We start from the raw sequence: 23,757 nt of genomic DNA, 5'->3' as shown, positions 1-23,757 counted from the left end.
AAGCATCACTACTAACAAAGATAGTGGAGGTGATGTAATTCCAGTTGAACTATTTTAGATCCTAAAAGATGATGCTGTGAAAGTGCTGCACTCAACATGTCAGTAAATTTGGAAAACTCAGCAGTGGCCACAGGCCTGGAAAAGGTCAGTTTCATTCCAATCCCAAAGAAAGGCAATGCCAAAGAATGCTCAAACTACCGCACAATTGCACTCATCTCACACGCTAGCAAAGCAATGCTCAGAATTCCCCAAGCCAGGCTTCAACGGTATGTGACCTGTGACTTCCAGATGTTCAAGTTGGATTTAGAAAAGGCAGAGGAACCAGAGATCAAATTGCCAACATCCAATGGATTATCAAAAAAGCAAGAGAGTTCAAGAAAACATCTACTTCTTCTTTATTGACTACACCAAAGCCTTTGACTGTGTGGATCGCTACACAGTGCGGAAAATTCTTAAAGAGATGAGAATACCAGACCACCTAACCTGCCTCCTATATACAGAGAAATCTGTATGCAGGTCAAGAAGCAACAGTTAGTATCAGACCTGGAACAACAGACTGGTTCCAAATCAAGAAAGGAGTTATATCAAGGCTGTATATTGTCATTCTGCTTACTTAACTGACATCCAGAGTACACCATGTGAAATGTCTGGCTGGATGAAATACAAGCTGGACTCAAGATGGCTAGGAAAATATCAATAACCTCAGATATACAGATGACACCACCCTTATGGCAGATAGTAAGAACTAAAGACCTTCTTAATGAAAGTGAAAGAGGAGACTGAAAAAGTTGACTTAAAACTCAACATTCATAAAATTAAGATTATGATATCTGGTCCCATCACTTCACCACAAATAGATGAGGAAACACTGGAAACAGTGGCAGACTATTTTTTGGACTCCAGAATCACTGCAGATGGTGACTGCAGCCATGAAATTAAAAGATGCTTGCTCCTTGGAAGAAAAGTTATGACCAACCTAGACAGCATATTAAAAAGCAGAGACATTAGTTTGCCAACAAGTCTGTCTAGTGACATCTAGTATGAATGTGAGAGTTGGACTATAAAGAAACCTTAGCGTTGAAGAACTGATGCTTTTGAACTGGGGTGTTGGAGAAGACTCTTGAGAGTCCCTTGGGCTGTAAAGATATCAAACCAGTCAATCCTAAAGGAAATCAGTCCTGAATATGCATTGGACGGACTGATGCTAAAGCTGAAGCTCCAATATTTTGGCCACCTGATGCGAAGAACTGACTCATTGAAAAAGACCCTGACGCTGGGAAAGATTGAAGGCAGGAGGAGACGAGGACAACAGAAGATGAGATGGCTGGGTGGCATCACTGACTCGATGGACTTGAGTTTGAGCAAGCACTGGGAGCTGGTGATGGACAGGGAGGCCTGGTGTGCTGTATCCCAAAGGGTCTCCAAGAGTCGGACACGACTGGGTGACTGAACTAAACTATAGATGAGCACATGATGTGGCACATGATTTTAAATCTCTGAGGGAAGTGAAGAAACTAGGGAGAAAAAGAACTACAGAAATGAAAAGCAAAACATGAAATATAGCTATACATATACACCTATATGTACTTTACTTTATGCAAAGGAAACACAGAAAGTGAAAGTTTTAGCTGCTCAGTCAGTTGTGTCTGACTCTTTGTGACCCCGTGGACTGTAGCCCGCCAGGCTCCTCTGTCCATGGAATTCTCCAGGCACCAATACTGGAATAGGTAGTCATTCCCTTCTCCAGGGGATCTTCTACACCCAGGGACTGAACCTGGGTTTCCTGCATTGCAGGCAGATTCTTTATCATCTGAGCCACCAAGGAAGCCTCTAAATAAAACATATATTAGACTGAAAATTAAGAATTATTCTCTATTAAGAATGAATGATAATAAATGCATGAGAAAGTGAAATTGTTAGTTGCTTAGTCAGTCTGACTCTTTGCAACCCCATAGTCTGTCCATGAAATTTTTTAAGCAAGACTACTAGAGTGAGTTGCCATTTCCTTCTCCAGAGGATCTTTCTGACCCAAGTATTGAACCAGGGTCTCCTGCATTGCAGGCTGATTTTTTTTTTTTTTTTTAACCACCTGAGCTGTTAGGGAAGCCCAAAAAATATATGAGAAGAGACCCATAAAGGCATAGTTTATCTTAACAGAATTAACTTCTTTTCTTTTATGACCTCTGTTTTTGAGATTATCAGATTCTCAACGATGAAATTTATGTGAGGCTAAGTTTGGGTTCTTAGTGATGTCAGGAATGTGTGAAAATAGGATGAGGTGACAAAACAAGGAGAAAGCAAGGTTATTGTAATGTATTAGAAGAGAACAAAGGCAGTCCTTTTTTCAAACAAAATTCAGACTCATAATCTATTTTAGAGTCTTTACCAGTCTGATAAATGTTGTATGAAATCAGCATAAAAAGTAATCTATTACATTTCAATTCAGCCAACACTGAGTACTTACACCACATATGTCATAGTGTGAGGCTTTGTTCTGAACCATGACAAATATGATTATGACAGTCTCTACCCCAAGTTGTCTATCAGAATTGTGTCTCACGGCCTGAAATTGTTAAATCCTTGGACTTTATTCTTGCCTCCGTTCTATTGACCTCCTGTGACATTTAATTCTACAATCAACTGACTCAGGAAATTTTCCTTCTTTGGTTACTGTGACAGCCTCCTATTCAACTGGCCTAGGTACTCCTTTTTGATTTTCATCATGTGTTTTTGATATTGTACCAGTTCTCTCTCAAACTTTTAAATTCTAGCTCTACCCCTACTCCCCCCCAAAAGGCCATTCATTAACGCGTCAACTATAGGTTCACGATTCCCAAATCTATAACATTTTTCACCGACATTTGAATATCCATTTGCTTAGGAATGTATATGTGCTCAGAAAATGTATTAAATTAAAGCATACGTACAGTTACAACTGTTCATATACATGTCTATAGACACAGTGGATCACATGTGACATAGCCTGAAATAACAGGAATAAGGGTGTTGTGTTTAAGAGCATTAGTGGTATTTGAATAAACTATGCAATAGGGATACGGCTTAATCGGCATCTTTGCATTTGTCATCACACATGCTCGCCATTATCAATGTTACACTCAGACACTGTTCTGTATCTTTCTAAATGCTGAAGTTAATGATCAAATATTATTAAAATTCAGGACACTAATTATCTGATGTCAACATGCTATGGATAATTAAGAACTGCCTGTGTTAAAGCTATGCTAGCTGTTTTTCACAGATCTTCTCTGGTCCTTGCGTCATTAAAAGGCAAGCAAACACATGATTGCGTGAACATCTCTACACAGTACATTGTCACAGAAGGTATATCATCCATCCCGCCTTCTCCCTAATTAACTTTTGTTAAGTTGCAGCAATTACCTCTCCCTTTGTGACTGACTCCTTTGTAAATGGAGTGCAAGAAATGTGGATAATTTTTTCTGGGTTTTTAACCTCTTAATTATTTCTTGCTTACAAAAGCATGTGCTAAGCTGTTTCAGCCATGTCTGACTCTGAGACCCTGTGGACGGCAGCCCGCCAGGATCCTCTGCCCACGGGAATCTCCAGGCAAGAATATGGGAGTAGGTTGCCATGTCCTCCTCCAGGGGATCTTCCTGACCTGGGGATTGAACCTGGGTCTCTTACTTCTGCATTGGCAGGCAGGTTCATTAAAGCTAATGCCTCCAAGGAGGCCCTTTACAACAGCATAAAGGAAACCAAAGTCATAAAACAGCTTGAACTGAAACAAGTAGCAGCCAGGCTTTCATAGCAGTCATTGACAGATCCGAAAGCAAGATCTCGACAGTGTTCTCTCCTTTACCTTATAACTTAGATCAGTTGGTTAATGATCCTCTTGGATCAATGTCTGTTCCATAAAGCTCTAATTTACCGCATTGCTTGATTAGTACAGATGTTTTTGTGGATGGTTCTGCATCATTCCACCAGGTAGCCTGTCTGAATCAAATTTGCTTCAATTCATCACCAATGAAGCAAAGAATAAAATAATCAACATTTACTCTAACACCAATACTGAAAACAGAACAACCAAGCGCTATTTGCAAAGCAGAAACAGAGAGACAGAACTAGAGAACAAACATATTGATGACAAATGGAACAAGGTGGGGGTGGGAAGAATTGGGAGATTGGGATTGATACATCCATGCTACTATGCATAAAATGGATAACTAATGAGAACCTACTCTATAGCAGAGGGAACTCTGCGCTGTGGTGATTACATGGGAAGGAAATTCAAAAACAAGGGGATCTATGTATACACATGGCTGATTCACTTTGCTGTAAGCAAAAACTGACATAGTAGTGTAAAGAAAGTATACTCCAATAATTTTTTAAACAAATAATTAAATAAAAAATAAAAACTATCTCCTACCTGCCTCATGTCCCTCAGCTCATTCAGGGCTTAAAATGATGTGTGTGATTGGGTGTAGCAGTGTAGGAAATGAAACTGGGGAGAAAACCTAAATATGCACTTCAAGTTTATAGGTAGAAGTTTTTTTTTTTTAATTGAGGTATAATTGACATACAACATTATATTAGTTTCATCAGATGTTCATCATCAACATCGTTATCATCATCACCATTATCAATCCACATTATATGTACTTGTCTATATATGAATAATGTATGAAATTACCATCCATCGGCTTTTCATTCTCTGAAATGCAGCCTATTGATTTCCTGTTCTTAAATGAAGTTTTTCTGAAACTGTGTCTGTCTTCATTATGCTATTCCTTTGGGATAATGCTTATGATAGTTTGCCCTATAAAAACTACGCAAACAACTCAGAGATCAAAGTCTTTTTGTACCGTGGAACAATACCAAGTAAATTAGGTAACTGGTTTTGGTCAACTAAGGATCAACCAAAAATCAGTTCTTGGTTCAATTTATATTGAAAATCTTTTACCAATATGTTAGTTTATATTCTCAGCAGAACAATCTTATTATATTACATACATTTTGCTGTTTATTATTTATGAATGTGTAATACCTCCAGAAAAAGAGACTGAATTCAATATATATTGACTCAGGATTGTAACCTGAAAAAAAAAATTTTTGCATATTTTACATTAGTCCCTGCTGTTAACTTGTTTTATCATCTTTTTCTCCCTAAAAGTAAAGAGTAGGTGGTTTGGTTAGTCACATTTCAGTTAAAATAGATTTTTTATATCTCACTTGAACAAATTTCTTGACTTTTAAAGAAAAGTAGTTGTTTCATTATAAATAATATTCTAGTGGATATATTTTCAATTTTCTATAATCACTACTCTACAAACTGACAGGAGCAAAATGAAGGATTTTCTATTAAGGACAATGCAATAAGAGTTACTTTACATAATTCCATCATTATGGAGTATTCCAGGATAATGATCCTAACGGGCAGTCATATTTTTTGCAGAGTCTGTTTAGAAGAAGCTTAAATTTAACAAGTTACACATTTAAATATCCAAAACATAGAGCTATAATTTTTTTTCCACTAGAGAATCCTGAAATAGCACTCACTTCTTAAGCATGTAGAAACTGCTAGTTTAAAATCGCCAAGAATATGACAAACTTGCTCAAGCTTGAAAATCAGGGACAAAATTCATAAGTTATTTCATATTGAATGTTCTGCTACCATCAATGTAGCACTTTCTATAATTTATGAGATAATGAATTTGCTCTGTTTAAAAAAACCATCTTGAATGTTAAAAGGAAAATATTACTATTGGTCTTTCCAGTACTTACTTTAATGAATCGCACTAAATTAATTTAGTAATTTTTGATGAGGAGAAATCACAGAAATGTATAAAATGCCTACGACTCCGACTCCTTGACCTAGCCACAAAAATGTTTTCACACCTTAGCTGTTCTCATTCATATGGAAAATAAATTCAGTTCAGTTCAGTCGCTCAGTCGTGTCTGAGTCTTTGCGACCCCATGGACTGCAGCACGCCAGGCCTCCCTGTCCGTCACCAACTCTCAGAGTCCACCCAAACCCATGTCCATTGAGTCAGTGATGCCATCCAACCATCTCATCCTCTGTCGTCCCCTTCTCCTTCCGCCTTCAATCTTTCCCAGCACCAGGGTCTTTTCAAATGAGTCAGTCCTTCGCATCAGGTGGCCCAAGTATTGGAGCTTCAGCTTCAACATCAGTCCTTCCAATGAACACCTAGGACTAATCTCCTTTAGGATGGACTGGTTGGATCTCCTTGCAGCCCAATAATTTTCAAGTGACAGGTTGGAACTAAATTATCTCAGGAATGGGTATTTGTATTAGTGTACTCAGCCTACCATCAATTTGCAATTTTAAAAAATCAAATTAATTTTCCCAAAGTTCTGGAAGCTGCAAGTCCCAGATCAAGGTCCAGTAGGGTTCAGGTTTGGATGAGGCTTCTCTTTCTGGCTTGTGGATCAAGCCAGAAGTTGTGGTGATGAACTCATTGATCTTTCCTCATTGCAAGTGGATGGAGAGAGAGCCAGTTCTCTTGTGGGGTTAGGGCCCCAACCTTTTGACCTCATTTCACCTTAATTACCTCCTTTCAGTCCCTACCTTCAAATATACTGTGGTCATGTTGAGAATAATGCTTCAACATAAAAATTTGGGGAAAGACACAACTCAGTCCACAGCAGTATTATATCCGAGTTATTGCACAAATAAACTTCTTTCTTCAGATACATAAACATTATTATCACAAAACAGCAATTTTGCGATTAAAGAATTTAAGAAAAGATTAAGATGTATTGAAATAAAATCATGACTCTTAAAACATACTAGGTTTCTTTCAAATGTTAACAGAGTCCTTTCATTCAATAATATGTAGATCAACTTACAGTCCTAACAATATAAGTGTAAATACATTAGAAATATTTATAAAAGCAGAAAAAGGGGGATTTGACAATTTACAAAGATACTGAACTTGGAAGGTGGGACTAAGATGAAGGTATGGGGTGAGAACACAGGGGCTTACAGACATTTCCTTACACATATTTTAATTAAGAAATATCATAGAACAACTATGTGCTATAGTCTTAAACAGTTACAAAACTACACAAATGAAAAAATATTAAAAATAAGCTATAAAAAGTCGGTAACATGTGCTTAAAATAGTAGGCTTAAGCACTGATGAAAAATCTCAAATGTTGGTCTCTGTTCACGCTTTCACTACATTTAATATCATGTAAAAAGAAATAAATCAACTCTATTTTCAGTAAGTTTTCAAAATATAGAGAAGCATGTATGTGTGCTAAATCACTTCAGTTACGTCAGACTCTTTGCAACCCCATGGACTGTAGCCCTCCAGGCTCTCGTGTCCACGGGATTCTCCAGGCAAGAATATTGGAGTGGGTTGCCATGCCCTCCTCCAGCGGATCTTCCCGACCCAGGGATCGAACTCACATCTCTCATGTCTCCTGCACTGGCAGGCAGGTTCTTTACCACTAGAGCTCCCTGGGAAGCCCATGGAGAAGTAGGTATAAAAGATTTGAAAGTTAAATGTGACTTGTATCTTAAAATTTCATAATAAGTTTCCTTTAAGCTTTTGTTCTAAATCTCTACTAAATCCTAACTTATGGATGAAAACTCATTTTAAGATTTTAAATATATTTATAGCTTCAAGACCAAATCACAAAATTTTTATACCTCAAATCATTATCTTATATAGTCACTGCATAATTTAAATAAAACTATATTAAATTTGAATTAAAGTAACCCTTTATATATTAATCTTGATAATCTTATAAAGTCTCTTTACATGACAATAGATAACCAATTTACGGATTTAGTTCAACAAGTTTACTAAGCATGTACTTTGGGCCCTATACATAGTAGAGGCTAGAGAATAATACCAAAGATGGCATTCTTTCTTTACACTATGAATTCTAACAGGAAAGACAAATATTTCACAGATATTGTAAGAAAATGCATGAGATACTTATTGTAAGATCATATCACAAAAAGACCGAACTATTTCCCAAATTTTTGTTGTGAACTTGGGATGTGAAGATGCTGTGTAGGCACATGGGTCTTTACGTTTAAAGTGATCAGCACACACTAAATAGCCAATAGTGTTAGTCGTCAGTATTAATACCACATGGCTGTATTTCTTCTAAATAGCATCTTCTAAAATAGCATCCAAAAAATCTTCTTTTATACAGCTGTCTTGATTACTGATATATATTGACAAAAAACTGTAAATGGATCTACATGTATACTTTTAAATCAAAGGTGTCACAAAAAAACTCAAAATAAAGCATTAAATTTCTCTAACATAGTCTAAATCTCCTACTCCTTAAGCAAAGCATATAAATTTCTGAAATGTCATGCCCTCTGGTAAAAATTAGCATGACTGAATCCTGTGATGCCATTCAGATACATCAGGTTTATAAAGTAACTAGAAACAGAAATGCACATTTTGAATGGGTTACTGTTAAAGAAATCTCATTCAGTTGATTCTTCTGCTGCAGACTGCATAAGCATGTATATTTTATAAGCGTGTATATTCTTCTGCTGCAGACTGCATAAGTAATGCATATTTTAACAACATTAACACTATTTCTAAAAAAATTTTTGTTGTCACTGTTTTTTTTTATTTATTTATATCCTGTTTCACCTTATGGCAATTGTGGCATTTAATATTATTCAGTAAATCTCTCAAACAAGAAAATATGTTTTTTTAACATTATGTTCCCTTAAAATATAAATTAAGCTTATAGATTTCTAAGAAATCTCAACATACATAAAGTTACATGGAATTAGTTGCTTTTGCTTAAAGGATACATAACTTGATGGCCTACTCTTTAAAATCATTGAAAAGAGATGATCTGAATTAATTTATCAATATGAGAAAAATCATCATAGTTGAGTTACATTAATGAATGGGAGTGAAGATATTTCTGACAAATACAGAAAATGATTTTGGTTCTCTTTTTTTTTTTTGTAGAATTTTACTCACTTATAATGTTATATAATATAACTCTATGGTTACATTTCATTTGGAACATTATGTAAAGTTCAAAAATCTAAGTAAAGGGAATACTGAAGCAAAGCTTAATTTTAACAGAGAAATCAGATTGGGCATTTGAGAACACAAGGGAAATTAGTCAAGATATGAAGGGATGTCTCTGACGTTTCTTAAAGGGGGGGTAATAACATCACAGCTGTTGCTGTCCAATCACTGATTCGTGTCTGACTCTGCGACCCCATGGACTTTATAGCCCCCAGGCTCCTCCATCCATGGAATTTCCCAGGCAAGAATACTGGAGTGGGTTGTCACTTCCTTCTCTGCGGGATCTCCCCAGGGGAGATCTAGGGACCAATCCGCCTCTATTTCTTAGCAGGCGGATTCTTTACCACTGAGCCAGATGGGAAGCCCATAAAAATCATAGATAGGAGGCAAATAATACAGCTACAATGCTTCCTTCTCAGAGACTGTATGTATTATTAATATTTTCAGGAAACAAAGCATCATAGGAGGTCCCCCTTTCATTGAGGAGTAATCTATCACCAAACTATTGAATCAATCTCCAAATTCCCATGTAAAGGATTGCAGAGCTAAATTCTTTAAGGTAGCAGCCCATGACAAGATTACATACTATAATAATTCTGAGGTAAGCAGTATACTTGATTACAATACTCTGGGTCACCATTTTATAATTGCCATGTGACATTACTAAGTTTCAACATTTTACCTGTAATTGGTATTAAAACCTGTCTTACTAACTTTACAAATTTACTTCAAATTTTAATGATACAGTATGTATATAAGTGCCATAAAAACCATTCATTCATATACAACAAAATTGAAGATGGGAAAAAGAAAATTGTTTTTTTGATACAGTTTCTCTGAGATAGCTTTGTAGAGAAATTACGGGTCTCTACCTTGATATGTCAGCTTTGCTGATACTTTCTCATACTTGCTGAAAATGTTTTCTACATATCTGCTTTCCAGAGGAATCAACACTAAGTAGGGTAATTAAAAAAACTAAAAACTGCTATATGGAATACAGCAAATGTTCTGTGAAGATACACAAAAAATTGAAATGTAAACCAGGGTTACTTATGTAACTTGCCTATTCAAAACATCCTGTTCCCACTATCCCCTCCTCCAATTAGAAAGGTCTTCTTTCTTAAAAATAAACTTTCCCATTAGTTCTTCCCAGAAAACTCTATTCATCCAGTTTATACCACTTTTTCTCTAAACACACTCTAAACTTTGCCCCTTGTATTCTTTGACATGATTTAGTTCTACATAATGTATGTTATTAGAGATGGCCCCCATTCCCTTTGGTGAAGGAATGGAGAAAGAATTTGCTAGCTGCTGAGACAGCTGCTGAAAACAGACCTCAGTTCCCTGTCCCCTTTTAGAATGTCCTCGTCTCAAGAATGAAACCTTCTTAGAGGAGCCTGCAGCCCATGCCTGCGTGACAAAGAGGTATAAAAGCCTGCTACTGTCTTTTCAAATTGGGACAATCTGAAGATCCCTTACAGGTGGAGAACTCCCATGTAGTTGGCAGAGGATTCGAATGAGATTATCACATGGCTCAACTTCTGCTCAGTTCCACTCCCCTCTTTCTCTTCAGATAGCGCTGATTCCAATTACAAGCCCTGACACAATTTCTGCAAGAATCTGCCTCACACTGTCTGCTTCCTAGAGAGCCCACTTTGGGAAATTAATCCTCTTTTAAGAGGTTACAACTTTCATCCTTAATTAAGCATTGTAAGTCATAGGTCTCATTTAAAATGATAGTGTCTGTACACATATTACTCAGCTATCAATAATCAGCAGTCAGCCTTGCACTGTGCAATGTATAGTTTGTACTCTATTATGACTGTCCATTTAATTACAGACACAAGATGAGCTCTTCGAGGTCTTCTGTCTCAGACCTCTCCTTTACTTCGGAGGACTACATGAGTCCAAAGACATTAAGTGATTCAACTTGACACTCTTTTTGTGTACCTTTTACACTTAAAAAGTACCAAAATATATATTGTGTTCACTCACTAGTAATTCTTATCATTCAGTTCAGTTCAGTTCAGTTGCTCAGTCGTGTCTGACTCTTTGCAACCCCATGGACTGCAGCACACCAGGCTTCCCTGTTCATCACCAACCCCAAGAGCTTGCTCAAACTCACGTCCATTGAGTTAGCGATGCCATCCAACCATCTCATGCTCTGTCATCCCTTCTCCTCCTTTCTTCAATCTCTCCCAGCATCAGGGTCTTTTCCAATGAGTCAGTTTTTGCAATTATTATAATTGTTATAGTATAATAACACACTCATTTTATTCTAATAAATGTTACAGGTATTAAGCTAAAAGCTAATTTTTCTAATAATATAAGGAGTTAAGTAGCATTATCTCATCCATTTAGGAGAAAATTCAAATTAAAGAGGTGAAATATCTTATCTAACATGAAGTAATCATGTCACCAAATATCAAATCCTAAGCCTTTTCCATTCATGTCTGAATGTTTTCACTCATAAAATCACTTAACTTTTCTTGCATGTGACTAGCTTCCTCACTGGAATTAATTGCACAACATGAGTAATACAGAAAGAACTGTGCTAGATGGTAAAGACACAAATATAATTATTGACCTGAAGAATAATTGCTAAATCTCTTACATCTCTTGGTGGGAAACCACATTTTATAATTTTATGTTTTATAACAAAGCTAAAAATTATCTAATTGTCTAAGGGATCCCACAGTGAATCAAGGTATTACAGACAGAGACAGTAATTTTAGGGTGAGTGGTTTTTACTAACTTTTCTGCAGCCCATTTTGGTGTGTTAATGCAGTTGATCTGTGGGAGGAAGGTAGTGGCGATTATTCTGTTTTCATGGGACAAGTCCTCCTGAGAGCTTAGAAAATGACTTACTCATCTTCCTTCTGGCAAAAACATATTCATTCTAAAGTTCTAGATTGATTGGTATCTTTTCTGTGAAGACTCCCTTTCTTTCCACAGAAGAAAATCATTCCTTCTCTGAGGTTCTATATTTTGCTCCTAATCTTGTTCTACAGCAAGTATCACATTATATTCAGGTACCCTCTCATTAGTTGTATAACTTAATATACAGCCTCATAAGGACAGGCCCATTCTTTGCTCTCCTGTTCTCAGGGTACCACAGAGTCTAGACATAACTTGACTTATATTGACAATACTACTCAGAACAGTTGTCTGAGTTAATGTTCTGAAAAGCGGCAATTAAATAGTTACCTCTTCAGAACACTTATGCAATTATCAAGACCATATCTGTTCCAGAGAGTCTTCCACTGTAAGGAAGAATGAGGATCATAATGTCATAAATCAAATGCATGTGCTTTCCCCCTTACACACACACACACACACACACACACACACACACACACACACACATCTCCAGTGTAGAAGTTTGATCTGTGTGACTTCACCTTTAATAGATCAATATCCTTCTGAACAAAACAACAACAGAAAACAATACATCTCAGCCAGCTGGTGTAGGTCACATGTTCCTGATAAGCAAACACAAAAACTATCTAAATAAAAATATCATATATTATGCTTCTCTATACATGTCTCATCTTAAAGTTAATTTTTTTTAAAATAAGAATCTCAGTCTTAAGATAACCTGTGACTGAACAAAATTAATTTCTCCCTCTGGAGGAGCCTGGTGGGCTGCAGTGCTTGGGGTGGCTAAGAGTCGGACACGACTGAGCGACTTCCCCTTCACTTTTCACTTTCATGCACTGGAGAAGGAAATGGCAACCCGCTCCAGGGTTCTCGCCTGGAGAATCCCAGGGCGGGGGAGCCTGGTGGGCTGCCGTCTCTGGGGTCGCACAGGGTCGGACACGACTGAAGCGACTTAGCAGCAGCAGCAGCATGCTGTAACACCCAATTGCCAGTTCTGGGCCTCGATCATACCCCCGCCTCAGACACAGGCCAGTAGATAAAGACTGTAGCGTGCTTTGCCTTGGCAGGTCCACAAAGTGTTGCATAAAAGAGCATTAATCAGCAGTCCTGCTCCTCACTGAAATAACACTTTTATGACAATAAAGAATTTAAAATTTTCCCCAACATCTCATTGACAGGATGATACAGGAACATACACACCATTTTATCTCCACTTTACTCAAGTAGCACCTCTGTGGTCCACCCAAAAGCATGCACCTCGTAAGCGGCAACAGGGGCGAGTTACAGGTCCTTAAGGACCTAGAACCCTACCACCGTCCTGAGGGAAGGACAGGGTCTTCAACGTGCTTCCATTTCCACAAACGCTGCTACGGAGGGTCCTGAGCTTCAGACTTCAAATTGAATAGAAAAAGAACTACGGAGTATACACACAATCTTTCAACCACTGCCTGATGATTTTCCATTCTTACCCTCTCATCTTGCCCAAACACATGCAGATTTTTTTTGTCCCAGTGGGTTGCTGATGAGGGTAATAACTGACCAGAGACCCTTAAATTCATTATTGAAGTGACTGCAGCCTAAACTAAGTGGGAGGTAATGCAGTTTGGTTAATGTAGAATGAGATTTTAAGGATCATTGTAGGTTTTCATGGATGATCATAAACATGGACAAAGGTTCAAATCATTCTCCCCTTTGAAAAAGGAAAAATATTGATTATTGATGATGGGGGAGGGGGAAGTGGGTATCAATTTAACTGAACAATAATCACTAACATATTTTAAATTTTGTGCTAAAAATATATTATAACTTTAAAAATTACCACAGCTTGCTGCCTCATTGATGCACTTCTTTTTGAAAGCAGAAAAAGCTAAAAGTATATATTCATGGGTTTTTAGCATTTGAGATGTAGGTAGTTGGGACTAGGCAACTGTGAATTAATATTTTAACATAAAAGTGCAAACCTAGTTTTTTAAAACTGTATTGTATTTATTCTTTTTAAAATGTTAATAGCTTTTTTGAAATATAATTTTCATACCATAAAATTTATGCATTTTAAGTACACAACTCAACATTTTTAAGTATATTTACAGAGCCGTATAACCACAGCAATCTAATTTTTATACATTTAAATTACTCCCCAAAGCAAACAAACCTAGTTTACTCTTAACCAGAAGAGAATCAAGGGATAAAGCCATTTTACTTAACTAGTATAAGAGTTGATTCAGGAATTTATGGAAAATCTATGACTTATTTAGGTTGTGAAGTGTTAACTTGAAAAGTTAAATAACAATCATTTAAAAAGCAAGAAAACAGATCCCCAAAGTGGTCTATCTGACAAACTCAACTTGTATGAGTTCAATATCTTTAGGTTGAATTCAAAAATAAATAAAAACATCCCTTCTTATACTTGTTATCAGCAGGACTAGAGCAGTTTTTCTAGCTCAGCAGACCTAAGAGTTTTTATTAATGATTCCAAAGATAGCTCTAGGGTCACAAACAAGAACCCAAAATGTTTCAGAACCACTTACTGTAATGTTATGATGACAAATTTCAATATAAAGCCACACAAGTAAAAATATCTAGCGACAACAGCATTTTAAAAGAATGGTAAATGAAGTGAGGGTAAATAAAATGAGACAATCCAAGTATTAGTTAAATCAGTTCCTTCTTTTGTCCAATTTTTGAAGATTTAAAAGTTTCTATGCTGTTTTACCTCCAGATGTCAGCTTTTACATTAAGAAATCTGATTTGCAATAGCCTTTTAAATAAACATCAAAATGAAGCCTTTAGAATAGGAACCCACTAATCTGTTCAAAATGGTAAGTGTAAGACATGCATAGGTTTCATTGTACAGATATTATTTAAATAGATAGCATTTTATTAAAATTGGCATAGATATGAAGAATAGATCAGACTATGTCCAGGAACTTGTGATAATAATGTCTGTTGACAGCTAGCCAAAGATTAAGAATACCTTGTTATAACCTTATTATGATGCCTTCCCGACTCAGTACTCTGGTGCAGGTCTAATTTTATTGACAATGACATAGCACTTGGCCACACTGACTACATCGCATCATCCTTCAGCAGCAAGAATTTTCAAAAGTTTGGAAAAGCCCTCAATTTCTGGAACTTCCCTCAGACATAAGATTTTTCTGAAAGTTTAGAAAGTCCCCAATTTCTGAAGCCACCTTCCCAATTTATATTTTCCAAAACCAACTTAACCACAGCAAAGAATGACCAAGTAGAGCATCTTAAATGCCAGTAAGAAGACAAGTCACAACTGCTTTCAGGCTAAGCTACCAGCTCACAACCATCATCTTTATTATATTTCTTAATTCATTTAGTTTTAAATCCTCAGGAGATCTCCTAAATATTTTTCCAATATTATAGACATTAACATGATATGATCACAAATCTAGTGAGGCATGTAAATTCCTTCATGCAATTTTTAAGGCAGATTTGCCATCCATTACAAATATCACTTTTTATGTGGTTGTCACTACTTGAGACACTGAAGCCAACTCCTTCATTATTCCTAATTATGTAAATTTTGATCATTAGCACTGAACACATAGCACACCAAAAGGTAAAAAATGCAAGGATTATCTCACATCTTATTTTGTCCATTTTCCCTGTCCTCCCCTTAAGCTTAACAGAATTGCTCCTCTTAGAGCAACTTTAACTGGTTTACAATTTATCCCCTTTTCTTTCTCCTGCCAGATCTCTGGAGGAGATGTTAATGAGTCTAGTAATGGTTTAACAGACAACAGAAGAAATAACAAAGAAAAGCTAAAGGTGTGAATACTCCGCAAGCTGGAGTAATCAGGTTCTGTATAGCTGAGTTAAGGAGATACTCAAGCGAGAGACCTCACTGGTTTTCACTCCGTGAAGACAAACAGGAGAACATACCTGCTTGACCCGTGGTGACACTGACCGCCGCAAAGAGCCTCTGGGATCGACTCAAGTCAGAAACTCCATTTACAGCTTCAACTTCAAACGTATAATTGGCGTGGGCCAGCAGGTCCATGACAGTGACATAGTTATCCTCTAATCCAGTCTGCTGGGGCATGTAGCCAATGTTACTCCCACAGGGAACGCATTCGCCCTGCTCCCAGCTGCACCGCTTACAGAGTATCCGATAGGTCACATCATTTCTTCCTCCATTGTCCGCAGGGGGACTCCATTCCAAGCTCACTGTGGTTTGGTTGATATTGAAAATGAGGTTCTGCGGTGCAGATGGAGGCCCTTAGGAAACCAAAAGTACGTAAATGAATAAACAAAACTAGCCAAAAACAAACAAACAAACAAATGAAAGGATCCACACGGGGCATTAAGCTAGTGGCTCAGTTACCACACAGAAAACTAGCTAAAATGCTTTCTTTCACATAGACATTTCATTACCTTTCCTAGACAAACCTTATAAAAGCCATCCTGAATTCACTTGGCAAGAGGCTTTATTTATTTTCCATTTAATATGTCAAAATGAAAACAGGATAACGACTGTCTTTGTAGTTTTGCCATGGTCTTTAGCTATTTTTCTTCCAACCAGTTAAAAAAGAATAGCTAATGCACCTAAAAAAACAGTTGTGCAGTTGTTTAAAAATAGTTTTCTTGTTAACCATATAAGAGAGAATACATCTATTCATTCTTAATGTGCTCAAGAATGATTTATAATAATGTCTGGTATTGGCTTTGGATCTGAGTCTCTCAAACATTCATTCATTGAAGCACCAAGATGTGAGATTTGCTCTATTTAGTGATGGAATTTTAATTCAGAAACCATTACTTTTTAATTACATTTCACAGCCATGCAAGACACAAATAATTTTTACATTTTATTTGTTATTCCTATTGGATACATGTGTAAAATATGATTAAAATGTAAGATCTGGGAGACATGAAAACTACACTGATGATGATGTAAGGTGTATCTATTTTATATCATTGTTTAGCCTTATTGGTTTATGGAAAGTTTGTAAGTGTTTAATAATAATTAAGAATGTACTCAGAAATTTCAGGCTTATCTCAATGATGTCACAATCCTACAAACAAATGGAAGGGGCCTGAAAGTCTTTATTTTACAAATACGAACTTACTTGTGCATGCCACGTACGGTGGGTCAGATGGAGCCCTGTAATACCCATCCTCACAGTCACACCTTGAGGAGCCTTCTTTATCAGAAAAACTGTGAGTTGGACAACGAGAGCACTGAAGATCTTGAGAGGAAGATTTGTAGAACCCACGGCCACAGGCTGAGAACGCAAAAGAAAGTGAAAATAGAAACATGAGAACAAGCAGACCCTTTCTGAATTTTAGTAATTTTTAGCAAACAATAAAATATGAAATCTGATTTCCAAATGTGCTATCATCAGACTCAATAGAAACCTAGATTCTAATAAGAAATTTCTAACATATTCCTTTTATATCTGTAGCCATGTTTCCTGAGAACTATCACTAACTATAAGCCCTAAGTCTCTAATTAAACAGAAAAAAAAAAATTGTAAGAACATGCCCTTTACGGTATAATTCTATAATTCTATTTAGTGTATATCAGTAAACCTACTTTACAATACTACATTTTAAAGCAAAATAATAAAAACCAAATGATACAGCAAACTTGGACCTGTAGTTGGCATCAATCCAAAATCTAGAGCCCAAAACTAAACACAAACATAATTTATTTAGACAAAATCTCAACATGGTTAATTCAGGGGAACTTTGATTTCAGTAATAATTAACTTGCTTGTTGATTTGCATTAACACACTTCAAAGTTCTGTTTTCTTAATCTAATACAGCTGTAAATTAAGTCTTTATGTGTGAATATGGTTCTTAGTGAAAAATATTAAAATCATTTTATGACCTGACTAGAAACAAGAGTGATGCAAAAATTTTTATCTTAAAATGATAGAAATGTATTCCCCCTACCAATTTTCAGAAAACTTTTAAGATATAATTTAAGTTCTAAGGCAGTCTGTTTTCCACTCAGCAAACTTCCCTGTTACTAAAAATAATGAAATCATATGGATAGGAGAAACCTATTCTATCAGAAATAAGGAGAAAGCCATTCACGACAAACAGGTGATGACTCTCGTCTACTGGGAAAAGTCAGGGTAGTCAGAGTAACACAGCAACTGCTCTCAGCAGGGAATAGACGGCACCCAAAGATGCCTACCACCTTCCCGTGAGTTTCCCTTACTCACTGAGACTACATGTTACAGAGAATTTACTATCCCCAGACATTTTACATATTTATCTTCAATTAAAATTTAGCAAATTCAATTTTCCTCATTTCAACATTTTTAAATTAATTGATGGTACCATACATTGAATATATTAAAGAGATTCAATTTGCCCTCCATATTTATTAATTGAATATCTCTTTAAGTTTCAGTGACCTTCAAATTTAATGGAAATTAATAAATCATATCTATAAAGAAAAATTGCTGAATATTTAACATAAATTCAATTATAACTTCTATGTATTAGATTCAAGTTTATTTAATATTCTCAACTTGGGCATTATTCAGCAGCATAATCACATTTTCACTCACGGGTGGGAAAAACAATCCTATCTTATTAAGAAAATCCTATCTTATTCTCCAGAAAAAAAAAAAAAGTTAAGTCATTCTATACTTTTGCTCACATGCTGAATATTTAATACATAATTTGGTATAATTAAGAAATCCAAATTATCTTTTAAGCTTAAAGAAAAAACAAGACTGTTTTATATGAACAAGATAACTTAAAAACTTAAAGATATATTATATTGTGATAGATAAGTTAAAGATTTGTGAACAGAACTAGCATCATCTCTATGTAAACATATGATCCACTTATGCTCTCAGAAGCCAGTCTGCTTTTAGTTGGCATCCTCAATTCCTACAAGAGGGAAACACTGGCAAACTTATTAGGCCAGTAGATGAACGCATCTTCACATGTTCTTGTACGAATTACTACAAATCTAAAACACAGAACAGTGAGATCCATTATGAAATAATATCAAAAAACACTTTAAAATGTTTCTAAAGATATGACCTTGCCACATAAAAGAATGGTTAACTGGTAGGATAAAGGATTTAGCACGGATTTCTCAGGCTGGAAATTCCTGTAAGTATGCACTGTATCTTGCTCCACATATTATCTGTAATTCAGTGATCAGATAGAACATCCATAATATAGAGAATGCAATACTTTATTCACAACCTACAGCTTGATAACACAAAGTCTCAGAGAATTAAAAAAGAAAACAAGATAAAGACAGAGAGAAGAGGTGTATGCTGATACTCTTTGATGATATTATGTGTATTTGTTTACTTTTTACAGAGATAGGAGGTTAGGGAACAAGGAAATGAACACAGTGGCACCATGATTTAATATCTACTAGGTAAGATCAACATTTAACATCTACTGGGTAAGCTTTTTTCTTTTCTTTTTTTAAAAATTTTGTTTCTATTCCCAGGTCGTGCTAGTGGTAAAGAAACTATCTGCCAATGTGGGGGATTTTAGAGCCCCTGGTCAGCAAGATCCCCTGGTCAAGGAAATGGCAACCCACTCCAGTATTCTTGCCTGGAGAATCCCATGGACAGCAGAGCCCATAGGGTCTCACAGAGTCGGACACTTGGTATGCAGGTAAGACCAAACAAGATTCTACCAGGTAGCTGGATGCCTATCAATTCTGGAAGCCTTCCCTTATTGTTGTTGCTCAGTCACTAAGTCATGTCTGACCCTTTGTGACCCCATGGCTATAGCCCACTAGGCTCCTCTGTCCATGGAATTCTCCAGGCAAGAATACTGGAGTGGGTAGCCATTCCCTTCTCCAGAGGGTCTTCCCAACCCAGGGATTGAACCCAGGTCTCCTGCAATACAGACAGATTCTTTACTGTCTGAGTCACAGGGACACCCAAGGTCAAACCAGTCCATCCTAAACAAAATCAGTCCTGAATATTCACTGGAAGGACTGAAGCTGAAGCTCCGATACTTTGGCCACCTGACGCAAAGAGCCGACTCAATGGAAAACACCCTGAAGCTTAGAAAGACTGAAGGCAAAAAGAGAAGAGGGTAGCGGAGGATAAGATCCTTAGATAGCCTGACCTACTCAAGGGACGTGAATTTGAGCAAGCACCAGGAAATAGTGAAGGACAGGAAGGCTGGCAGGCTGCAGTCCACAGGGTCACAAAGAGTCAGACTTGACTTAGCAACTGAACAGCAAGGTAACGCTGCCAGAACTGGTAGGCAGCACGCTACCCAGTGGAATCTCCTGCAATTCTCATCCTCCTGTTGCAAAGAAAGGCTTCTAACTAAGGCTCACTCCCACTTTTCTCACAAATAAGGAGGGCCATTTCTTGCTCCACTTCCATGATTTGTAGAATATGTATGGTACCTAATGTAGAGAAATGTAAAACCCTTATCACTCAACTTTCAAATTACATTAAATTCTGTTACCATTTTAGCAGATGGGAAAACAGATTTGAAGCAAAGTTAACATGAGTTCCTCAAATAATTCCATTGTCTAGGTTAAAACTGGATTTATAACACAGGACTGCTGATACTCAACCATATGCTATTGCTTCAGCCTTGACTGCTGAATGAGCCAAAGTCTGGCATCTATTCAATGTGTCTTGAAGCTTTAGCATCCCACAAATGAATTTTCAGTGGGTACCTACTGTCTTTTAGCATATCCTTTGACTAAAGCATTTACTTTAATTTAGAAAATGGTGAAATAATATCCTAGCTAGCACACCTTACAGAATAGGTGTATTAAATAGATCTTTTCAATTTCACTATGAATTTTTGGCACTGAGGATGCCTGCAAAATGATAGAGTACATGCAAGGCCATCATTAAATAGATAATGAGAGAGATGAATATAATTAATTGTTTACAGCAGAATTATTCATCATAGCCCCAAATGTGGAAACAATCCAAATGTTCATCAACTAATAAATGAATACACACAATGGAATACTATTCAGCAATCAAAAGAAGTTAAACTTTGATACATTCTGGCATGACTGAACTTTGAAAACATTATGCCATGTGAAAGAATTCGGTCACATAGATCCAGTCACAGCAGCAAAGTGTGTGTACTCAGTTCTGTCCGACTCGTTGTGACTCCATGGACTGCAACCTGCTAAGCTCCTCTGTCCATGGAATTTTCCAGGCAGGAATTCTGGAGTGGGTTGCTGTTTCCTCCTCCAGTGGACCTTCCTGACCCAGGGACTGAACCCGCATCTCTCCCATCTCCAGGATTGTCAGCTGGCCACCTGGGAATCCCAGCCACAAAAGACCATCTGCTATACAATTCTGTTTACATGAAATATCCAGAATAGGCAAGTCTATAAAGACAGAAAGTAGATTAGTGGTTGCTAAAAGCTGGGACATTGAGAGGAATAGAAAGTGACTCTTAATGGGTGCAGGGTCGCTTTCTGGGATAACGAAAATGTTCAAAAATTGATTTGGAGTGATGGTTGCACAACTCTGTAATTATACTAGGACTTCCCTGATGGTCAGAAGGTAAAGAATCCGCCTACAATGTGGGAGACCTGGGTTCAATTCCTGGGTTGGGAAGATCCCCTGGAGGAGGACATGGCAACCCACTCCAGTATTCTTGCCTGGAGAATCCACAAGGACAAAGGAGCCTGGTGGGCTGCAGTCCATGGGGTCGCAAAGAGTTGGACCTGCTGAGTGATTAAGCACACCCATAACTATACTAACAAAATATTTTAAACTGTTAACTGCAAGGGGTGAGTTGAATGGTATGTACATTTTATCTAGTAAAGTTGTTTTGCATAATAAAATCCATTGATAATGCAATTTTAAACTGAACATTTAAGTAAGCCAACATTAAGAAAAAATACCAAATTTTATCTGTCAAAAAAATGTTTGCCTTTCTAACACATATGTTCTGTATTCATCTATTTTTATATGGCTATATTTGGGTGTAAAAAATTAAGCAAAAATTTTTTTAAAAAAAGGAAAATATATAATCAATATATTTTATTCATTTGCTAACTTTAGAGTTTTATAAGAATTTATCTTTTATCTGAAGACCAGCAATTTTATCTGAATAATTTTATAACTTAGATACCTATCAATATGAAGTTATACGTAGGGGGATTATATACAAAGTTAGTTTTGAATGAATGTATGAATAGACTTTAAACATTCTTGTTTTTTACCCACATTCACTGCGCCAGACAAGGGCTGGTTTCCTTTTTACTTTCCATCTCCTTTTCCCAAGAGCTAACTGAATACAACTAGGCTTAGCTTCCTCAGTTCTCACTCTGTTTCCAGACCTGTGACTTTAAGCACAATTAAACTTTTTCTGAAGGAATTATATGTATGTGTCTGTGTGTAAAATATGAGGCTTTGCAGATGTTTCCGGCCACAGTTATACAGCTGCAAAGAGTTTATTAATTATGAACTATAAGTGGATTGTTCTGTAATTGAAACTTTCTGGGCCTTAATATTATTGGAGAGTCTACATACATACATAGGGATTCTAATGAATGCTGTTATTTTATTTATTGCAGATGGACATTTAGTTTAGGAGAAGCTAGCCTGTTTCCATAGGAGCTTTCAAATATTTGTGTCATATTCATGTCTATGCTTCTCCATGCAAGGAGGAGTGCACAGCTTGCAGAAATAGTACTCCCACTGCTCAAAGTGCTGACCTCATCCGGGATGGACAGATCCAGAATTTGTATTTTAATCCTATTGACAGTGCCTCAGTGGGAATAATTACAAAAGTCTGTCTGAAAGCCAGACCTCCTGTCATTGATATGCTATGATTTTTCACATTGAGAATGAACAGTGGGCAGGGAGGATAAAAGCAACATGATGTAACAAGTATATTACAGCTTGTGAATCACCATCCATATCACCTCACAACTAACTTGTAAGAATTTAGAAAAGATGCAGAAAAATAAAGTTTGATATTAGGTGCTCAAGGGGTGAAAATAATTTTGGGATTTTTCTCAAACTAAAAATAAAAACTAATTTGGGAGAATTATAAATATATATGTTATTTATTTGTGTTATTTGAGTAATTAATGTTTTACTGATTCAATATAGTGAATAGGAAACATAATATAAAAACCACTTAAAGATTTTATTTTTAAGATTTAGACTGTAAGAGAAATAAAACTAAACAGTACGTAAATAGCTTTTTTCTTTATTAAATTTTCAGTTTGAAATATGCTAGGAATTTTGCTGACGTCTGGTATTAAAATACTCTCTACTACACCAGAATCTCACCCTAATTCTGACCTCATTGCCAAAACGATTTTTAAAAAGAGGGAACAAAAAAAGTCAAGTTAGAATATTAAAAATGTTTTCTCTTATTCCCTATTCTCAAAAGAGAAATGGATTTTAACTCAAAGAACTGTGTTCAAATCCACTCCACCATTTACTGGCATGCAATTTAGACAAAGACATTTCACATTCTCAGCTTCGATATCCTCGTTTCCTCGTTATAAATTATTAACAGCTATAGACAATAGTTTCCCCCATCCCAATTTTCAAAAGGTTGTTTTAACAACACACTAATTGGTTACCTAGCTGTTAAACGCTAGTGCAAGTGTTTTCATTGACATGCTATCTGTAAAAACACATATATTTCTACCACCATCACCACCCCAAAACGGCACATACTAACTCACACCCACTCAGCCTTTCAGGGGAGCCTCAGCAAGAGAGGCAAAGGCAGGCTCTGGAAGGGCTGTCCTGCCTCTGCGTGCGCCCAGAGGGGCTGCGGCAAGGATCTCTGCGCTCAGCCCTTCTCCTCGGCTCTCTCTGGGCCCTTGCTGCCGAACCCTGAGTGTGGCCCAGAGACAGGCACATTACTCTGGTTCCT

General features: G+C 36.7%; 1 protein-coding gene across 6 annotated transcripts in view; it reads right to left on the bottom strand.

Moving 5' to 3' along the window:
* The window catches only part of EPHA7 (EPH receptor A7), a 199,461-nt gene that overhangs the window by 114,667 nt on the left and 61,037 nt on the right, over positions 1–23,757 (bottom strand). For all 6 annotated transcript variants that reach the window (XM_065911294.1, XM_065911295.1, XM_065911296.1 and 3 more), the window contains exons 4-5: positions 17,000–17,155; positions 15,813–16,148 (exon numbers count right to left, since the gene is read on the bottom strand). In XM_065911294.1, coding sequence (XP_065767366.1) covers positions 15,813–16,148; positions 17,000–17,155 — 492 coding nt within the window. The remainder of the gene's footprint in view (positions 1–15,812; positions 16,149–16,999; positions 17,156–23,757) is intronic.

The sequence above is a fragment of the Muntiacus reevesi genome, chromosome 19 (assembly GCF_963930625.1).
Source record: "Muntiacus reevesi chromosome 19, mMunRee1.1, whole genome shotgun sequence".
Lineage (NCBI taxonomy): Eukaryota > Metazoa > Chordata > Mammalia > Artiodactyla > Cervidae > Muntiacus > Muntiacus reevesi.
Note: the sequence above shows the minus strand (reverse complement) of the source record. Positions and strands in the feature narration are given on the sequence as shown.